At 47.1% G+C, this 16,177-nt stretch overlaps 1 protein-coding gene across 1 annotated transcript; it reads left to right on the top strand.

Moving 5' to 3' along the window:
- Nucleotides 1–211: 211 nt before the first annotated feature.
- Nucleotides 212–3,067, top strand: LOC147674020 (uncharacterized). The gene is made up of 2 exons (XM_086946445.1): nt 212–347; nt 2,137–3,067. The coding sequence occupies exons 1-2, from the start codon at nt 212–214 to the stop codon at nt 2,532–2,534; spliced, it is 534 nt and encodes a 177-aa protein (XP_086802571.1). The 3' UTR covers nt 2,535–3,067.
- The last annotated feature ends 13,110 nt before the right edge of the window (nt 3,068–16,177 follow it).

Below are 16,177 nucleotides of genomic sequence, written 5' to 3' on the forward strand. Positions count from 1 at the left end.
CATCTTCTGTCTGTGTGGAGAAAAATGGTCCGTGTTAAAAAATCAGCCTTCATCAGTTGTGCCAAAAAGTGCAGCAAGACAACCTTCCCTGGAAAAAGGGACATTTTTTTTAACTTTAACGTAGACAGTCACAAATTACATTGTTTTCACATGTCTTCATTCCTAGACCAAATACTAGTGACTAGTGAGTGCTTTATTCTAAGATTCTTAAATGTACTTTGTAGGTGGAACATCTGGTGGCGGGGCCAGTGTGGTGGTGGTGCTCGACACGGAGGCGGAGGGCAATTCATCAGGGGAGGAGGCGGCGGCGGCGGCTGTGAGAGTTGAGACGGTGGTGGCGGCCAGAGGTAAGCTCTTATATATTCCTTACTTATTGAGATTGAAGACTAGCTGGGAAGGCAAGAATATGAGATGCATGGCTGGGTGAATGATGAAGCAATGATGGGTGGAAGGACAACAGCCTGGGTGGGTGACACAGAAACTGTATGTGTCCATATACCTGGATCATGCTACTATCTGACTCTTAGATAGCATATGTGTATCTAGAGCAGGGGTACTCATAGTACGGCCCGCGGGCCGGTGGTGGCCCGGCAAGCCTTCCTTGGCGGTGCGCAGACCTTGCAGACAATCACTGCTCCCCCGGCCCCCACAGAGCAGAGGCTTTTTTGTATTTCACCTGTTAGCGCCCCTGCATCTCCACTCTGACAATCACTGCTCCCCCGGCCCCCACAGAGCAGAGTGGAGATGCAAGGCCACAAAGAGGTGAAATAGAACAAAGCCTCTGCTCTGTGGGGCCGGGCAAGCAGTGATTGTCAGGGTGGAGAAGCAGGGGCGCTAAAACAAACAAAGCCTCAATAATATGTTAATGGTCTTTTAAAGACCTGTTAAGTACTTTGGTGTTGTTGTCTGTGTGTGCGCGTTGAGGAAGCGGTCTCAACCCGGGCTGAAGGCTGACACCGATAGACACACACACAGTGAGATGACAGAGGGAGAGGGAGGGCAGGAGGGAGAGAGAGATGGAGGGAGGGCAGGAGGGACAGCAGGAGGGAGAGAGATGTATGTAAATGCTGGGTCTGGTGGCTCAGTGGATGAGGGCATCTGCTGCAGGGACCTGTGTGCAACCTCATGGTCACAAGTTATCGTTTTGCTTTAGCCCCGCCCCCTCTGACTCCGCCCCCACCAGTGCGGCCCTCGGCCCCAAACTACACTGTAAATGTAGCCCCTGAGAGAAAGTTTGTGAGTACCCATGATCTAGAGAGAGTAGATGGTCAGTGGATGAACTAAGTGTAACTTTGAAGAGCATGTAACACTGCACCCGCACGTCCGTTCCAGTGTAGGAAAGGCAAGGAAAAGAACTTTTAATTTTGTCCAAATACTACCATAAGTAGTAGCAGTAGTTTGTATTGCAAGCACTGCATAGATCCGGTTATTATGGTGGCCACTCCCTACCTCTCTTAATAAGTTTAGTAGTACTCAGTCATTCATGTGTGGATGTATCACTGCCTGTCACTCAATAAAAAGCAAAGCACCTAAAGTCATCCCATATATAAGCAAAAACATCCCATGTGAAGTGATAGATAATCAGATTATTTATCTTCTTCAATTTTCCATTTCTAGTACTCATTTCCACTGTAGGGTGAAAGTTAAATTAATTAAGCAGTAGCCCTTGAGTTGTAACAGAGTATTCTCAGTGCCACCCGTAATAGAAAAGTAAGAGATTCACCACCTGCATGTACTGGACGGGTACAGTAACGCAACGGCAACGCAAGTCTAGGTCACTCCTCATGGCGTGCGTCTCTTTTTCTCGGGTGCAAGTTTACCGCGCTGGCATTATGCCGGCTTGCAGAAAATAACGTACCAATTTTCCAAAACAAGAGACAAGAAGAAGAATAAGACTGGTGTACTTTCATAGTCGACTCCAATGGAAGTCCACAGTGCTCATAGAATTTGTTCCTTAAACTCCCACTAATGTTAGAGCAAGGATGAAGAAGTGTGAGGTTAGATAGATACTGGCCTCAATAGTTATGTAATGCGCTTGCAAGTTGCTAGTTGTACTGCAGCACACATTTCTGCTGAATGATTGAGTTAATCTTAAAGAGCATTGGTTACAGACTATGTCTTTCTTTCTTCATATAGGTTCTCCTTCCAAACGAACAAGGAGGAAGGAGCTGGCTAGAGCGGCCCGGCAACGGAGAATCGAGGCCACTGTTGCGGAATATCGGCGGCTGGTGGCCCTGGAGGACGAGGAAAGTGTGCGGTCGACAACAACAACGTCGTCTGCATCGGCCTCCGTGGCCTCACCGGCTGCCACCCAGCACAGTGGTCCACCGAGACTGAGCCGGGCTGCCAAAGGCAAACGCCACCGCCGAGCAGCAAGGCCAACAGCTGCTTCTCACAGGCCTTGCACCTGCAAGGCAGTGAAGGCACGCCTGCGCCGCACTACCCTGATGGTGTCCCGCCTTCAGCAGGAGCTCGCCTTGCTCCGCGAGGAGCATGATGCCCTGGCCCAAAAAGTTAACAGCATCCACCCATAGTGTCCCTTGCCCCTTTTTTAGAGACTTTTGGGGGGTGGGAATTGGGAGTTGGGTTTTTGGGGACTTTTGAAGGACAATCGTTGGGGTTAGGGAGGGTCTTGCGGGAGATTATTTTGTTAGGGATATAAATATACTTTTTCAAACTTTATCTGAGCATACCTGTTTTTTACTGCTTGCCTGGTGGGTGGGGGTTTAACGTTGACTGTTTTCCTGAAAGTTTAGTTCCATTTTCTTCCTTTAAGTGTAAATGCCCAAATGTTTTCAACACTAAGTGCCTCTCACAGACTAAGTGAAGTGAATCCAAGAGTCCTAGGACTTTAGTAGTACTACCTTCAGTCTCTCGTCTCTCGTACTAATACTCCATTATACCCCCAAACCACCAAACGCTTATCTTACCTGTAATTTGTGTTTGAAAGTAGGGCTAGGCCCAGGGCTGGCTCCACGGGAAACACCGAATAACGTTGGCAATCTTGGTCGGATAAAATTTCCTCATAGCGGTGGTACTAGTGGTGTGACACAGTGGCAGTTGCATGCCTATGAAAAAAAAGAAAATGAAATCTGGTTTGTCCTCCTGAGCAATTCAACGGTACAACTGAGAATATAGCAGGTGACAGAAGTACAGTAGAGCAGTGCCACATTGTAGCCTAACAAATGGTAAAGTATAACTACTAATTCGGTTGAAGTTCTTTCACATTAGCAATGGTTCTTTGTCAAGCAGAGTAAGAATATATCATCGACAACTGTGGAAAGAAAGAATGCGACAGTACAGGGCCTGTGTGGAATTATTGATAACTATATTCAACATAAGGTCTCTGTAGCCAGATACCCGAGAGCCTTGCTGGTCACTATAAATCCATTCACAACAACACTCAATGGGGTTGGTCTGGAAGGTGTCACGTTTACTCCCCGTGATCCAGTCGATGCAAATATGGTTCCACCTCCAAATGTCACCAACACCCAGAAGTGTAAACACAGGGTGTTCGAGGCATTAGGCGAGGGAGAAAAATAACAAACTAAAATAAAAAATGTGGGATGGGTAAAGGTAGGGTCAGCAGGGAAAGGATACCTGTAAGAGAAGACAAGACAGGCATCAGTGAAGTGATGTCCTAACATACAAGGGTACTCTCATATAGTCTCACTAAATAGTCTGCAAGTCTCCCGCCTACTCATGGGAAATGTAGTTTCATAGTACGGTAGGCGCTTAGGGGCTGCGTAACCTGACAGAAGGTATAGTAGATAGAAAAGGAGAAATTGCTTTTTTTCTAGGTGTCCCCTCACTCACCAGGGTTGCCCCTTGGTGACATGCTTCATCATTGGGGCCATCCCAGTCCTCTACGGCCTGGGGCGTGCTGCGACTTGCGAATTACGTAGGAGCACTTACAAATGACTATGTGTGGTGCAGATAGTGGAGTGGACTAAGTGATGTGTTAAGGGATCAATGTAGAAGCCGAGAGAGAGCAAAGAAATGCAGTCACAGTCAGAGAAAAAGGCAAGGGATACTGTATCTATGTGGTTGTAGTGGTCCTGTTGGAAGTGGTAAGTAAGTTGCCCGCAGAAAAAAAATCCTCCTATTAGCGGCACTCCTCCATTGCAGCCGACGCTTCGTCCACCGATGTTGGTCACCAGAAGACACCCTGTCCACTGCCTGCCTGATGCTGAATTGTGGCTCGCTACTGTGAAGCCTGACTCCATCCTTTTTTCCCCATTGCAGAGACTGAAACCCGGCCTGTAATTATTCAACGAAAAACAGGAAGTGATATAATATTACAACACCACTGATAAATAAATATAAGGTATGTAGGCTGTGGAGTGCAAAAAGTCACAATTTGTTTTTCCTAGTAGACAGACAGTACAATGTTTTTGAAAGTGCGTACTCTGAGTCACCTTTTGAAGGATAAATAAGTATGGGCAAATTAATGTAGCGGATCTTGCCCCTCAAGCTAGGTGTACTGTAAACTGTGTTTTAGAACAAAAATAGATCTTCCTAGCAGTGCTCCCACCCAAAAAACGAGGCCTAGCAGAAAACTGGAGACAAAACTTACTTTGAAAGTAAAAGTAGGCCGAAGTACCCTAATTACCCATTACCCCCCGTGGATTGTATTCAAACCACTTGCAAGCAACCAAGCAAAAGTAGCCATAGCCAGCATCGCTCCAAGACTCGAAATCCCCCCCACTCAAACACATGCAATAGAAATACTGCTAACCCTAACGAACCCTAAGTTAAGAATAGTGGCAAAGGCTTTCTTTAACTATGCCAAATCCCCCCTTTCCCACCATGGATTTTCTTCAAATGACTTGCAACCAAAATTACACATGCTCACGAGTGCTCTAAGACCCCAGAACTCAGTTTGAAAAATCTAGAACACCCCGATACACATGCAATCCTGCTGCTAGGGCTAACCCTAACGAACCCTAAGTTACAAAAAGTGCCAAAACTAAAGGCTTTTCCGCGCGGATTTTGTCCCAACCACTTCTACCCGGTATTAGACCTTCCCAGGAATGCCCCAAGACCCGGCAACCCACCCGCCAAGAAGCATAACACCCCCAAACAGGACAAAAGCAAACTCTCATACTTGCAATATTTCTGGGCCTTCGGTCCAAACGCGCTGCGTAGCTAGGCCATAAGTCGGGGTTGGCACGACGGATTTCCTGAAAAGCAAATGCAATCAAGATTAGAGTGTCCCAGCAGTGCTCCCAGACCACGAAACTCACCCGCAAACACCAGGAAGCCCCCCAAACAGGCCCCCGAAAACGCTACATAGAGCAAAATGTCTGAAATAGCCCAAAAAAAATCGGCCTGGATTTTGTCCCAACCACTTCTACCCGGTATTAGACCTTCCCAGGAATGCCCCAAGACCCGGCAACCCACCCGCCAAGAAGCATAACACCCCCAAACAGGCCAAAAGCAAACTCTCATACTTGCAATATTTCTGGGCCTTCGGTCCAAACGCGCTGCGTAGCTGGGCCATAAGTCGGGGTTGGCACGACGGATTTCCTGAAAAGCAAATGCAATCAAGATTAGAGTGTCCCAGCAATGCTCCCAGACCACGAAACTCACCCACAAACAGACGGAACCCCCCCTAAGAGCACCTCAAAGGCAAGCAAGTCATCAAAAACACAAAAAATTTTCCGCCTGGGATTTGGTCCAAAACACTTTTATCCGGTATTAGAGCTTCCCAGCAATGGCCCCAGAGCCGTCAACCCAGGAGAAAACGAGTAGAAGACCCCCAAACAGCCAAAGAGCAAAAGTACAAAAATGGGGACTTAGTCAATTTTTCACAAATTTCCCAAATCACTCCGCTCGCGCTCTGCAGCTAGGCCCTAAGTCCCCTCTGCCACCATGGATTTGCTTCAAACCTCTTGCAAAGTAAAGTAGATATAGCCAGCAGTGCTCCCAGACCACGAAACTCACCCAGAAACACCAGGAAGCCCCCCAAACAGGCCCCCGAAAACGCTACATAGAGCAAAATGTCAGAAATAGCCCAAAAAAAAATCGGCCTGGATTTAGTCCCAACCACTTCTACCCGGTATTAGACCTTCCCAGGAATGCCCCAAGACCCGGCAACCCACCCGCCAAGAAGTATAACACCCCCAAACAGGCCAAAAGCAAACTCTCATACTTGCAATATTTCTGGGCCTTCGGTCCAAACGCGCTGCGTAGCTAGGCCATAAGTCGGGGTTGGCACGACGGATTTCCTGAAAAGCAAATGCAATCAAGATTAGAGTGTCCCAGCAGTGCTCCCAGACCACGAAACTCACCCGCAAACACCAGGAAGCCCCCCAAACAGGCCCCCGAAAACGCTACATAGAGCAAAATGTCTGAAATAGCCCAAAAAAAATCGGCCTGGATTTTGTCCCAACCACTTCTACCCGGTATTAGACCTTCCCAGGAATGCCCCAAGACCCGGCAACCCACCCGCCAAGAAGCATAACACCCCCAAACAGGACAAAAGCAAAATCTCATACTTGCAATATTTCTGGGCCTTCGGTCCAAACGCGCTGCGTAGCTAGGCCATAAGTCGGGGTTGGCACGACGGATTTCCTGAAAAGCAAATGCAATCAAGATTAGAGTGTCCCAGCAATGCTCTCAGACCACGAAACTCACCCACAAACAGACGGAACCCCCCCTAAGAGCACCTCAAAGGCAAGCAAGTCATCAAAAACACAAAAAAATTTCCGCCTCGGATTTGGCACAAACCACTTTTAGTGCTTCCCAGCAATGGCCCCAGACCCGTCAACTCACCTGCAAAGAGGTAGAACAACACCCCCACAAGTGCTGAGTCTTTCTTCATTGGGCGTAAACCAGCCCTCTGCTTTGATGGAAATAGGAGTCTGGAGGAGGAGGATAGAGGAGCATGTTCTTCTGAACTTGTGAACCTGAGGAATGCAGACTGCGGCACCTTCAAATAAATTAGCAAACAAGTGAAGACAGTTCTGCTGATGGGCTTGTCTTTGTGATTATCTGATTAAAGTTTGAATTATATTAACTGTGCACAACAAAGAAAGACAGACACACAGGAATAAAAGTGAAGGATGAAAAAGAAAGTTATTGATTCGTTGTCTCATTTTCAGGGCTCGAAGTCGGAATCACGGTCCAGGAATAAGAATAAGGCTTCGTCATCATACTCTGCGAATTCAGCCCGGGTGAGGTCAGTGCCACCTGACAGAGTAGAAATTCCCTCATCTATGGTGCTGGCCACCTCCTCTTCATCCGGCACGCTCTCTCGTACTCTTATATCTGGTGGTATGAGGTGCTGATTCATCTTGATCATTGTTAACCTCTCCACATTTTTGGGCGAGAGGCGGCTCCGTTTGGGAGTTACAATCCCACCAGCCGCACTGAAAACCCGTTCAGAAGACACACTTGCGAGTGGGCAAGACAAGTAGTTTAAAGCCAGGTTGGTGAGCTGTGGCCACAATTCTTTTTTCCCATGCCAATACGCCAATGGGTCAGAATTAACATAGACCTCTGTGGAGTCATTCAGATAGTCCTTCACCATCGACTCAAGGTCCTCCTCCAAGGTTCCTCCACTTTGCGTAGCTCTTGCTGTGCCTCTGACCTTTTGAGAACCAAACCCACGCAGAGCTAGCCAATCCTCTTCAGCCTCCAATGTTTCTGCTGTCTTTCGTGCAGATGATGCGGTTGCCGGTGTCTTTAACGGCTGAGAGGTCACTTGTGCCACAGCCACAGGTGCAGAAGTGGATTGTTTTGACTGGGGATGGCCTGCTGATGTACTGCCATTTCCTTCAATTTCCAGCCGTTCTGTTTCAAACTTCTTGGCTGACAAGGCTAGCCAACGTTTGTACTTTGTAACATCTTCATCAGCAAAAGGAAAGAATGCTCTGCCTGCCAGCGCCTTTTTGTAGCGTGGATCCAGAATAGTAGCACAAATGTAATGCTGTTCTGAGTGGATCTTTTGAAGACGTTCATCACCTTGTAGGAGCTCTAATAATTTCTCAGCCAGAAGCAAAGAGTCTTTCTTTTTGTCATCTTTTCGAAACACAGAACACACCTCCTTCAGTTGGTCCTCCAGCATGTACAACAATGGGATAGCTTTTCCCAAATTAGAGTCCTCCTTGCTGACTGCACGTGTGAAGACCTCAAAAGGACGAAGCATGCGTGTTAGGCTTTCAACTATGTTCCATTGCGGCCCACCCATCCTCCGCTCCTCTATACCCTCTTTCAAGAAATATTGATCGAGTTGCGTATACTGCTCATACAGACGCTCAAGCATGTAGAAGGTTGAGTTCCAACGTGTTACCACCTCCTGGATGAGTGCTTTCACTGGCATTTGACTTTGATATAGCATGCTCCTCAGCTGCTTGCGGGCCTTAAAAGAATGCCTGAAATGCTTGCATATTTTTCGGCAGTTCTCCAATACACTGTACGCTGCACTGCGTTTATTATCCAAGAATTTTTGGACAACCAGGTTTATACAGTGCGCCAAACACGGCACTCTGAAATAGTAACCGTCCCTCATGGCCTTAACTATATTGGAGCCATTGTCTGTGGAAACATAACCAACCTTGCGTTTTAGTGGGGACAGACAGTTAAGGACCTTTGTGTTAAAGACATCCAAAATGTTTTCTGCTGTGTGACGTTTCTCCAAACCAAACATGGCTAGTGTTGCATGTTTCCGAGCACCTTTAAAAACAATGTTAGTGTCAACACCTGAGTTTAGCTTTGCTTTAGCCCCTGAAAAAGAGACCCAGTGTGCAGTGATGCACATGTAATCAGCGCCTGCGCCACTGGTCCACATGTCTGTTGTCAGATGTATAGTGTGAACAGCACTCTTCTGCAAAGCTGCCCCAATCACCTTCAGAACATCTTCATGTAGTGCTGGAACCGCAACTCGGGCAAAATAGAACCGGCTAGGAACCTTCCATTTAGGGCAGAGCGCTGTCACTAATTCTAGAAAACCAACCCCTTCTACAAAAGAAAAAGGGAGAAGGTCCAGAGCTAGCATTTTAGCCAGCTTAGTGTTATACAGACGGGTCATTGGGTGGTTGCGTTCATATTGCGCTTCTGTAAACAACATCTTTTTAATGTTGCCCTGGACCAATGATTTACGGGATGATGATGATCTCTTCGACCCAGTTACGCTCGCTGATGAACTTTTCCGCATTGATGTCTCACTCTCTCCCACACTCTTAGTGTGGCTCCCATGGGGTGTGCTGCTGACATGGGAACTGGGTGTAAGTGAAGTGTTTGAATCGTCTTCTACCTCGTCATCAGCAGATGACAAATCAACGTTTTCATTACGTGCAATTCCGGCTTTCTTGACCGCCTCTAGGTGCGGAAACCATTCGACAGGGTGCCTTCTCTCAAGATGACCTCTCTGGCCTCCGGTACCATAGTTAGAACCAAGCTTACCACGACTAAATCGAAGCTTACAAAGGCTACAAATGGCTACGTTTTCCTTTTTTGGGCAAACACTAAAGAAGTCCCAAACTGGAGACTTGAAATGTCTTCGGGGGCCGGAGGAGGCGGCGATACTGGTGGTGGTGGTCCTGCTGCTAATGACAGATGAAGTGGAGGATGTGGATTGCCGAACTTCAGTACGTTTTGCACTTTCACCACCACGAATTGAGGTCGAGGACGAGGTGGGTACCTTCTTGCGAAGAAATATGGAAGCGGTAGGTTTTGGTGTACTACTTAACTCCAAATCTAATGATTCCATTTCCATTGCCTCCTCGCCGACATCGTCATCACGCTCAGCAGCTTCTCGGGATAGGGTCAAAATGTCTCTTTGCTGCATGCCCGGTGGGGCTGCAGTGACCTTTGTGATGACTGGCTCGTCGTCATCGTGAGAGGCTTCATCACCAGCAGTATCTGTCACTTCTTGTTGAGCCTCATCACACTCCATAGGTTTGAGTTTTTGGACGACCTTCCTTTTACGCTTAGGTAACGGTGTCAGATCATGGTGTGCCTCTGCCTCACTGTCAGACCGCAGTTGTGGTTCCCAAGACAGATCACTTGCACCAGAACGAGGTGGGCTTGAAGAAGATGTAGACACCCCCCTTGATCTTTTCCTTGCTAGGGATGTGGAAGACAATGAATGATCATCAGGAGGAGTGGCTTCCAATGATACCTCAGCTTCATTGTCGATTTCCAAATGTGCCCCTACTTCGGGAGGAACAACTATTGTGGGCACTTGTGAACGTCCATGCACCTTTGCTTGCGCATCTCCTTTTGCTGCCTCTCCTTCCACATGTACTTGGGCGTGTACTTGCACATGGTGTTGTTGTTGCGGCTGTGGTTGTTCAACACTTGTCAGATGAGTTACAACAACCTGTGTTGATTCAGGGACATTGCTGCTACTTTCTTGCGATGAGCCAACATCACTGGTCGATGGTGATTGGAGAAGTACACTGACTGCCTCTGAAGCACTCAAGGGCTTTGACTTAAGTTGGCGTGGTGGTGGAGGCACTGAACCCAATGGAGCAGGGGTGCTGCTCTCAGGTTGGTCCCCAGCAGATCCTGCTGCTGCAGGCGTACTTTTTTTTTTGCTCCCAAAAAAAGTGGCGGGTGGCACACCAGCCTCCTTGGTAACTTGCTTCTTCTGCTCCTTACTAGCAACTTTCTTGCTAGAGGAGCTACGGAGAACTTTCTTTGGGGCCATCTTCTTCAGAGCAGGTCAGACAGCAGGCCGCAGTTGCACGAATTGTAGAGTTGTCTGAGGCCAGACGTGACGTCGCGTGACGTTATGCTGCACACACACACCGCTGCAGGACTTCTTCCTGGCACTGGTGGTTCTCTTGAGTCTTGTGCACCTAAAAAAAATGGAAGACAGAGGAACATCAGTTCAGTTATAGAGCACAAAAAAATCGAAAAACACTGCAAAATCAACACAATCCCAATCCATCCATGCCCTCCATAATGTTTAAATTCAAGACAACCCACAGAAAGACTAGGCCCATGCAAGACTCACTACCCCTGGCATAAATAAAGGTTGAAAAGTAGGCAAAATGGTTGGAGGCCTAACAACAAAGCCTGCATTCAAAATGGCCACTTGCCTGCCAGCACATGGCCAGTGCCTGTAGCTGCACTCAAAATGGCCACCAGCCACATGGCATGTCCCTCCCCATGAACACCCCCAAAAATCGAAAAACACTGCAAAATCAGCACAATCCCATTCCATCCATGGCCTCCATGATGTTTAAATTCAAGACAGCCCACAGAAAGACTAGGCCCATGCTAGACTCAAATACCCCTGGTGAAAAGGCCACAAGTACAGGCCCAAAAATCGAAAAACACTGCAAAATCAGCACAATCCCATTCCATCCATGGCCTCTCCATGATGTTTAAATTCAAGACAGCCCACAGAAAGACTAGGCCCATGCTAGACTCAAATACCCCTGGTGAAAAGGCCACAAGTACAGGCCCAAAAATCGAAAAACACTGCAAAATCAGCACAATCCCATTCCATCCGTGGCCTCTCCATGATGTTTAAATTCAAGACAGCCCACAGAAAGACTAGGCCCATGCTAGACTCAAATACCCCTGGTGAAAAGGCCACAAGTACAGGCCCAAAAATCGAAAAACACTGCAAAATCATCACAATCCCATTCCATCCATGGCCTCCATGATGTTTAAATTCAAGACAGCCCACAGAAAGACTAGGCCCATGCTAGACTCAAATACCCCTGGTGAAAAGGCCACAAGTACAGGCCCAAAAATCGAAAAACACTGCAAAATCAGCACAATCCCATTCCATCCATGGCCTCCATGATGTTTAAATTCAAGACAGCCCACAGAAAGACTAGGCCCATGCTAGACTCAAATACCCCTGGTGAAAAGGCCACAAGTACAGGCCCAAAAATCGAAAAACACTGCAAAATCAGCACAATCCCATTCCATCCATGGCCTCTCCATGATGTTTAAATTCAAGACAGCCCACAGAAAGACTAGGCCCATGCTAGACTCAAATACCCCTGGTGAAAAGGCCACAAGTACAGGCCCAAAAATCGAAAAACACTGCAAAATCAGCACAATCCCATTCCATCCATGGCCTCCATGATGTTTAAATTCAAGACAGCCCACAGAAAGACTAGGCCCATGCTAGACTCAAATACCCCTGGTGAAAAGGCCACAAGTACAGGCCCAAAAATCGAAAAACACTGCAAAATCAGCACAATCCCATTCCATCCATGGCCTCTCCATGATGTTTAAATTCAAGACAGCCCACAGAAAGACTAGGCCCATGCTAGACTCAAATACCCCTGGTGAAAAGGCCACAAGTACAGGCCCAAAAATCGAAAAACACTGCAAAATCAGCACAATCCCATTCCATCCGTGGCCTCTCCATGATGTTTAAATTCAAGACAGCCCACAGAAAGACTAGGCCCATGCTAGACTCAAATACCCCTGGTGAAAAGGCCACAAGTACAGGCCCAAAAATCGAAAAACACTGCAAAATCATCACAATCCCATTCAATCCATGGCCTCCATGATGTTTAAATTCAAGACAACCCACAGAAATACTAGGCCCATGCAAGACTCACTACCCCTGGCATAAATAAAGGTTGAAAAGTAGGCAAAATGGTTGGAGGCCTAACAACAAAGCCTGCATTCAAAATGGCCACTTGCCTGCCAGCACATGGCCAGTGCCTGTAGCTGCACTCAAAATGGCCACCAGCCACATGGCATGTCCCTCCCCATGAACACCCCCAAAAATCGAAAAACACTGCAAAATCAGCACAATCCCATTCCATCCATGGCCTCCATGATGTTTAAATTCAAGACAGCCCACAGAAAGACTAGGCCCATGCTAGACTCAAATACCCCTGGTGAAAAGGCCACAAGTACAGGCCCAAAAATCGAAAAACACTGCAAAATCAGCACAATCCCATTCCATCCATGGCCTCTCCATGATGTTTAAATTCAAGACAGCCCACAGAAAGACTAGGCCCATGCTAGACTCAAATACCCATGGTGAAAAGGCCACAAGTACAGGCCCAAAAATCGAAAAACACTGCAAAATCAGCACAATCCCATTCCATCCGTGGCCTCTCCATGATGTTTAAATTCAAGACAGCCCACAGAAAGACTAGGCCCATGCTAGACTCAAATACCCCTGGTGAAAAGGCCACAAGTACAGGCCCAAAAATCGAAAAACACTGCAAAATCATCACAATCCCATTCAATCCATGGCCTCCATGATGTTTAAATTCAAGACAACCCACAGAAATACTAGGCCCATGCAAGACTCACTACCCCTGGCATAAATAAAGGTTGAAAAGTAGGCAAAATGGTTGGAGGCCTAACAACAAAGCCTGCATTCAAAATGGCCACTTGCCTGCCAGCACATGGCCAGTGCCTGTAGCTGCACTCAAAATGGCCACCAGCCACATGGCATGTCCCTCCCCATGAACACCCCCAAAAATCGAAAAACACTGCAAAATCAGCACAATCCCATTCCATCCATGGCCTCCATGATGTTTAAATTCAAGACAGCCCACAGAAAGACTAGGCCCATGCTAGACTCAAATACCCCTGGTCAAGGCCCCAACAACAGGTCAAAAATCGAAAAACACAAAATTTTACAAAAAAAAAAAATCGAAAAACACAGAAAAATCAGCACAATCCCAATTCATCTATGGCCTCCATGATGTTTAAGTTCAAGACAACCCACAGAAAGAATCAGTCCACCCACCACTGAGTACCCCTGGGAAAAGGCCCCAAAACAGCCCAAAAATCGAAAATCCCAAAATTTTAGTTGCAGCAACTGTAATGCCCCAAACAAACTTACTTGTAAAATTTCTAATCCAACAGTGATCCAAAGAAAGTCAAAAAGGCCTCAAATCCAAAGATCCAGCAGCATCCACAAAAGGTAATCCTTCCAGGTCCACATCCGAATGAAAAGTGACCAGGAGATGGACAAAGCACTGGGAGGAGCCTGCTGAACAGGAACAGGAAGTTGAAGACTATGGGGCACTTCCTTCCTCCCACCCCCCTGCCCCCCTCCCCAAAATGGACTCCTCGCTAAAAAAGTGCAGGCAAATGTCAAACTAAGGAGTTATTCACATAAAAATCATCATTTCTAGAAGGTTTATGCTGCTTGCTGGTGGATTTCTTGTGCAGAATTGCAAATTTATATTTTCGCGCGCCGCATCTCAAATCTCGCAATTGCGAAGTACCGCGAGACGTGATCTCGTCGTACTCGCGTTGACAAACTATCGCTGGCAAGCCGCGATGACGTAATCGCGCTCGCCAATTCCCGCGGGATCACACAGCAAGATCCAAAATGGCGCAGCACTCGCAAACTATCGAAAAAAACAACTCGGCAAACGATGATAAACGCCGCGCGCCGCAAAAATTGTATCACCAACGCCGCGCGCCGCCAAAAAAATCCGCTGCGTGCGAATTTGCGGATTTTGCGGGAAATCCGCAAATCTCGCGGATTGCGGATTTCCCGAAAATCCTCAAAATCCGCGAGCGGAACGGATTTTCCGCCCACGCTTAACTTAGAAATATTTTGCCCTACTTTCAAAATCACTCCGTGCGCGCTCTGCAGCTAGGCCCTAACTCCCCTTTGCCACCATGGATTTCCATCAAACCTCTTGCAATCAAATGTATCCATACCCAACGTTGGTCCAACACCCCAAAACCCACCCACAAACACCAGGAACTCCCCCAAATAGCCCCCCGAAAATGCTAAAGTGAGCGAAATTCCTGAAAATGGAAAAACTTTTTCCCCTCTGATTTTATCCAAACCACTTTCAGCCGGTATTAGACCTTCCTAGCAATGCCCCCAGACCCGTCAACCCAATCGGAGACAAACAGCAAAAAGCAGAAGTACAAAAACGGGGACTTGGAAATATTTTGCCCTACTTCCAAAATCACTCCGTGCACGCTCTGCAGCTAGGCCCTAACTCCCCTTTGCCACCATGGATTTCCGTCAAACCTCTTGCAATCAAAATAATCCATACCCAGCGTTGCTCCAAGACCCCAAAACCCACCCACAAACACCAGGAACCCCCCAAGCAGGCCCCCAAAAACACGAAAGTGAGCGAAAACTCTGAAAAGTTAAAAACTTTTTCACCTCTGATTTTCTCCAACCCACTCTTATCCAGTATTAGACCTTCACAGCAATGCCCCCAGTTCCGTCAACCCAGGCGGAAACAAGTTTAACACCCCCAAACAGGCAAAAAGCAAAACCACAAAAAGTGAGACAGCAAATTTCGGGCCTACCTGGAATTCAGTCCAAATGCGCTGTGCAGCTAGGCCCTAACTCCCCTTTTTCACCATGGATTTCCTGAAAAACAAATGCAATCAACATTAGACTGTGCCAGCAGTGCTCCCAGACCCCAAAACCCACCCTCAAAAACCTGGAAGCCCCCCAAACAGGCAAGTGAGCAAAAACGCAAAAACTTTTTCACCATGGATTTGGTCCAAAACATTTGATTCCGATATTAGACCTTCCGAGCTATGCCCCCAGACCCCTGCAGCTACCCGCAAAAAAGCAGAACACCCCCAAAACTCAAAAAGCAAAAATGCAATAACTCGTGCTTAGAACGTTTTCAGACAACCAGTCAACATCATTTTTGTGACACACTCCTGCAATGCATCACTTTTGCGCTTACAGATACGTCTGAAATACTGACGTATCTGTAAGTACTTCCGACATACTATGTCATATATTTAATATGACGCATAACTAGAAGACTGAAGGCCTCATTTATGAGGCCATGCGTCACTTTAACACCACCGGTGCGTCACTTTTTGTGACGCACCAGTGCTGTAAAAAATGCACCTTATTCAGTCATATTTACAAAGTGACGCATATAGGTAGATGCGTCACTTTGTAAGCCCCTGCGCCACATTATACCTACGTCAGGTGTAATGTATGCAAAAGGGACGTATTGACGCAAGAAAGGGTCGTCCACCACGGCCATTAATAGAGTTCTTAAAGCCAAACTTATGCCGGCACTTAACTATGCTCTACAGGCATTTCCGGGCAAACTGAGCAACGAATTGGAAAAAATTCAGTGCAGAGCATACAAGAAAGGTGTACTAGAAACACCCTTGTTCGCCTGGAGTTCTTGCTCAACCAGCAAAATCTGGAAGAGTTGGCCGCCCTAAGTAAATATTACTTTTTAACAACGGCGGCACAGGAGAACACATTAAAGGCTGTCTTGAA

Source organism: Lissotriton vulgaris, chromosome 12, assembly GCF_964263255.1.
Source record: "Lissotriton vulgaris chromosome 12, aLisVul1.2, whole genome shotgun sequence".
NCBI classification, from domain to species: domain Eukaryota; kingdom Metazoa; phylum Chordata; class Amphibia; order Caudata; family Salamandridae; genus Lissotriton; species Lissotriton vulgaris.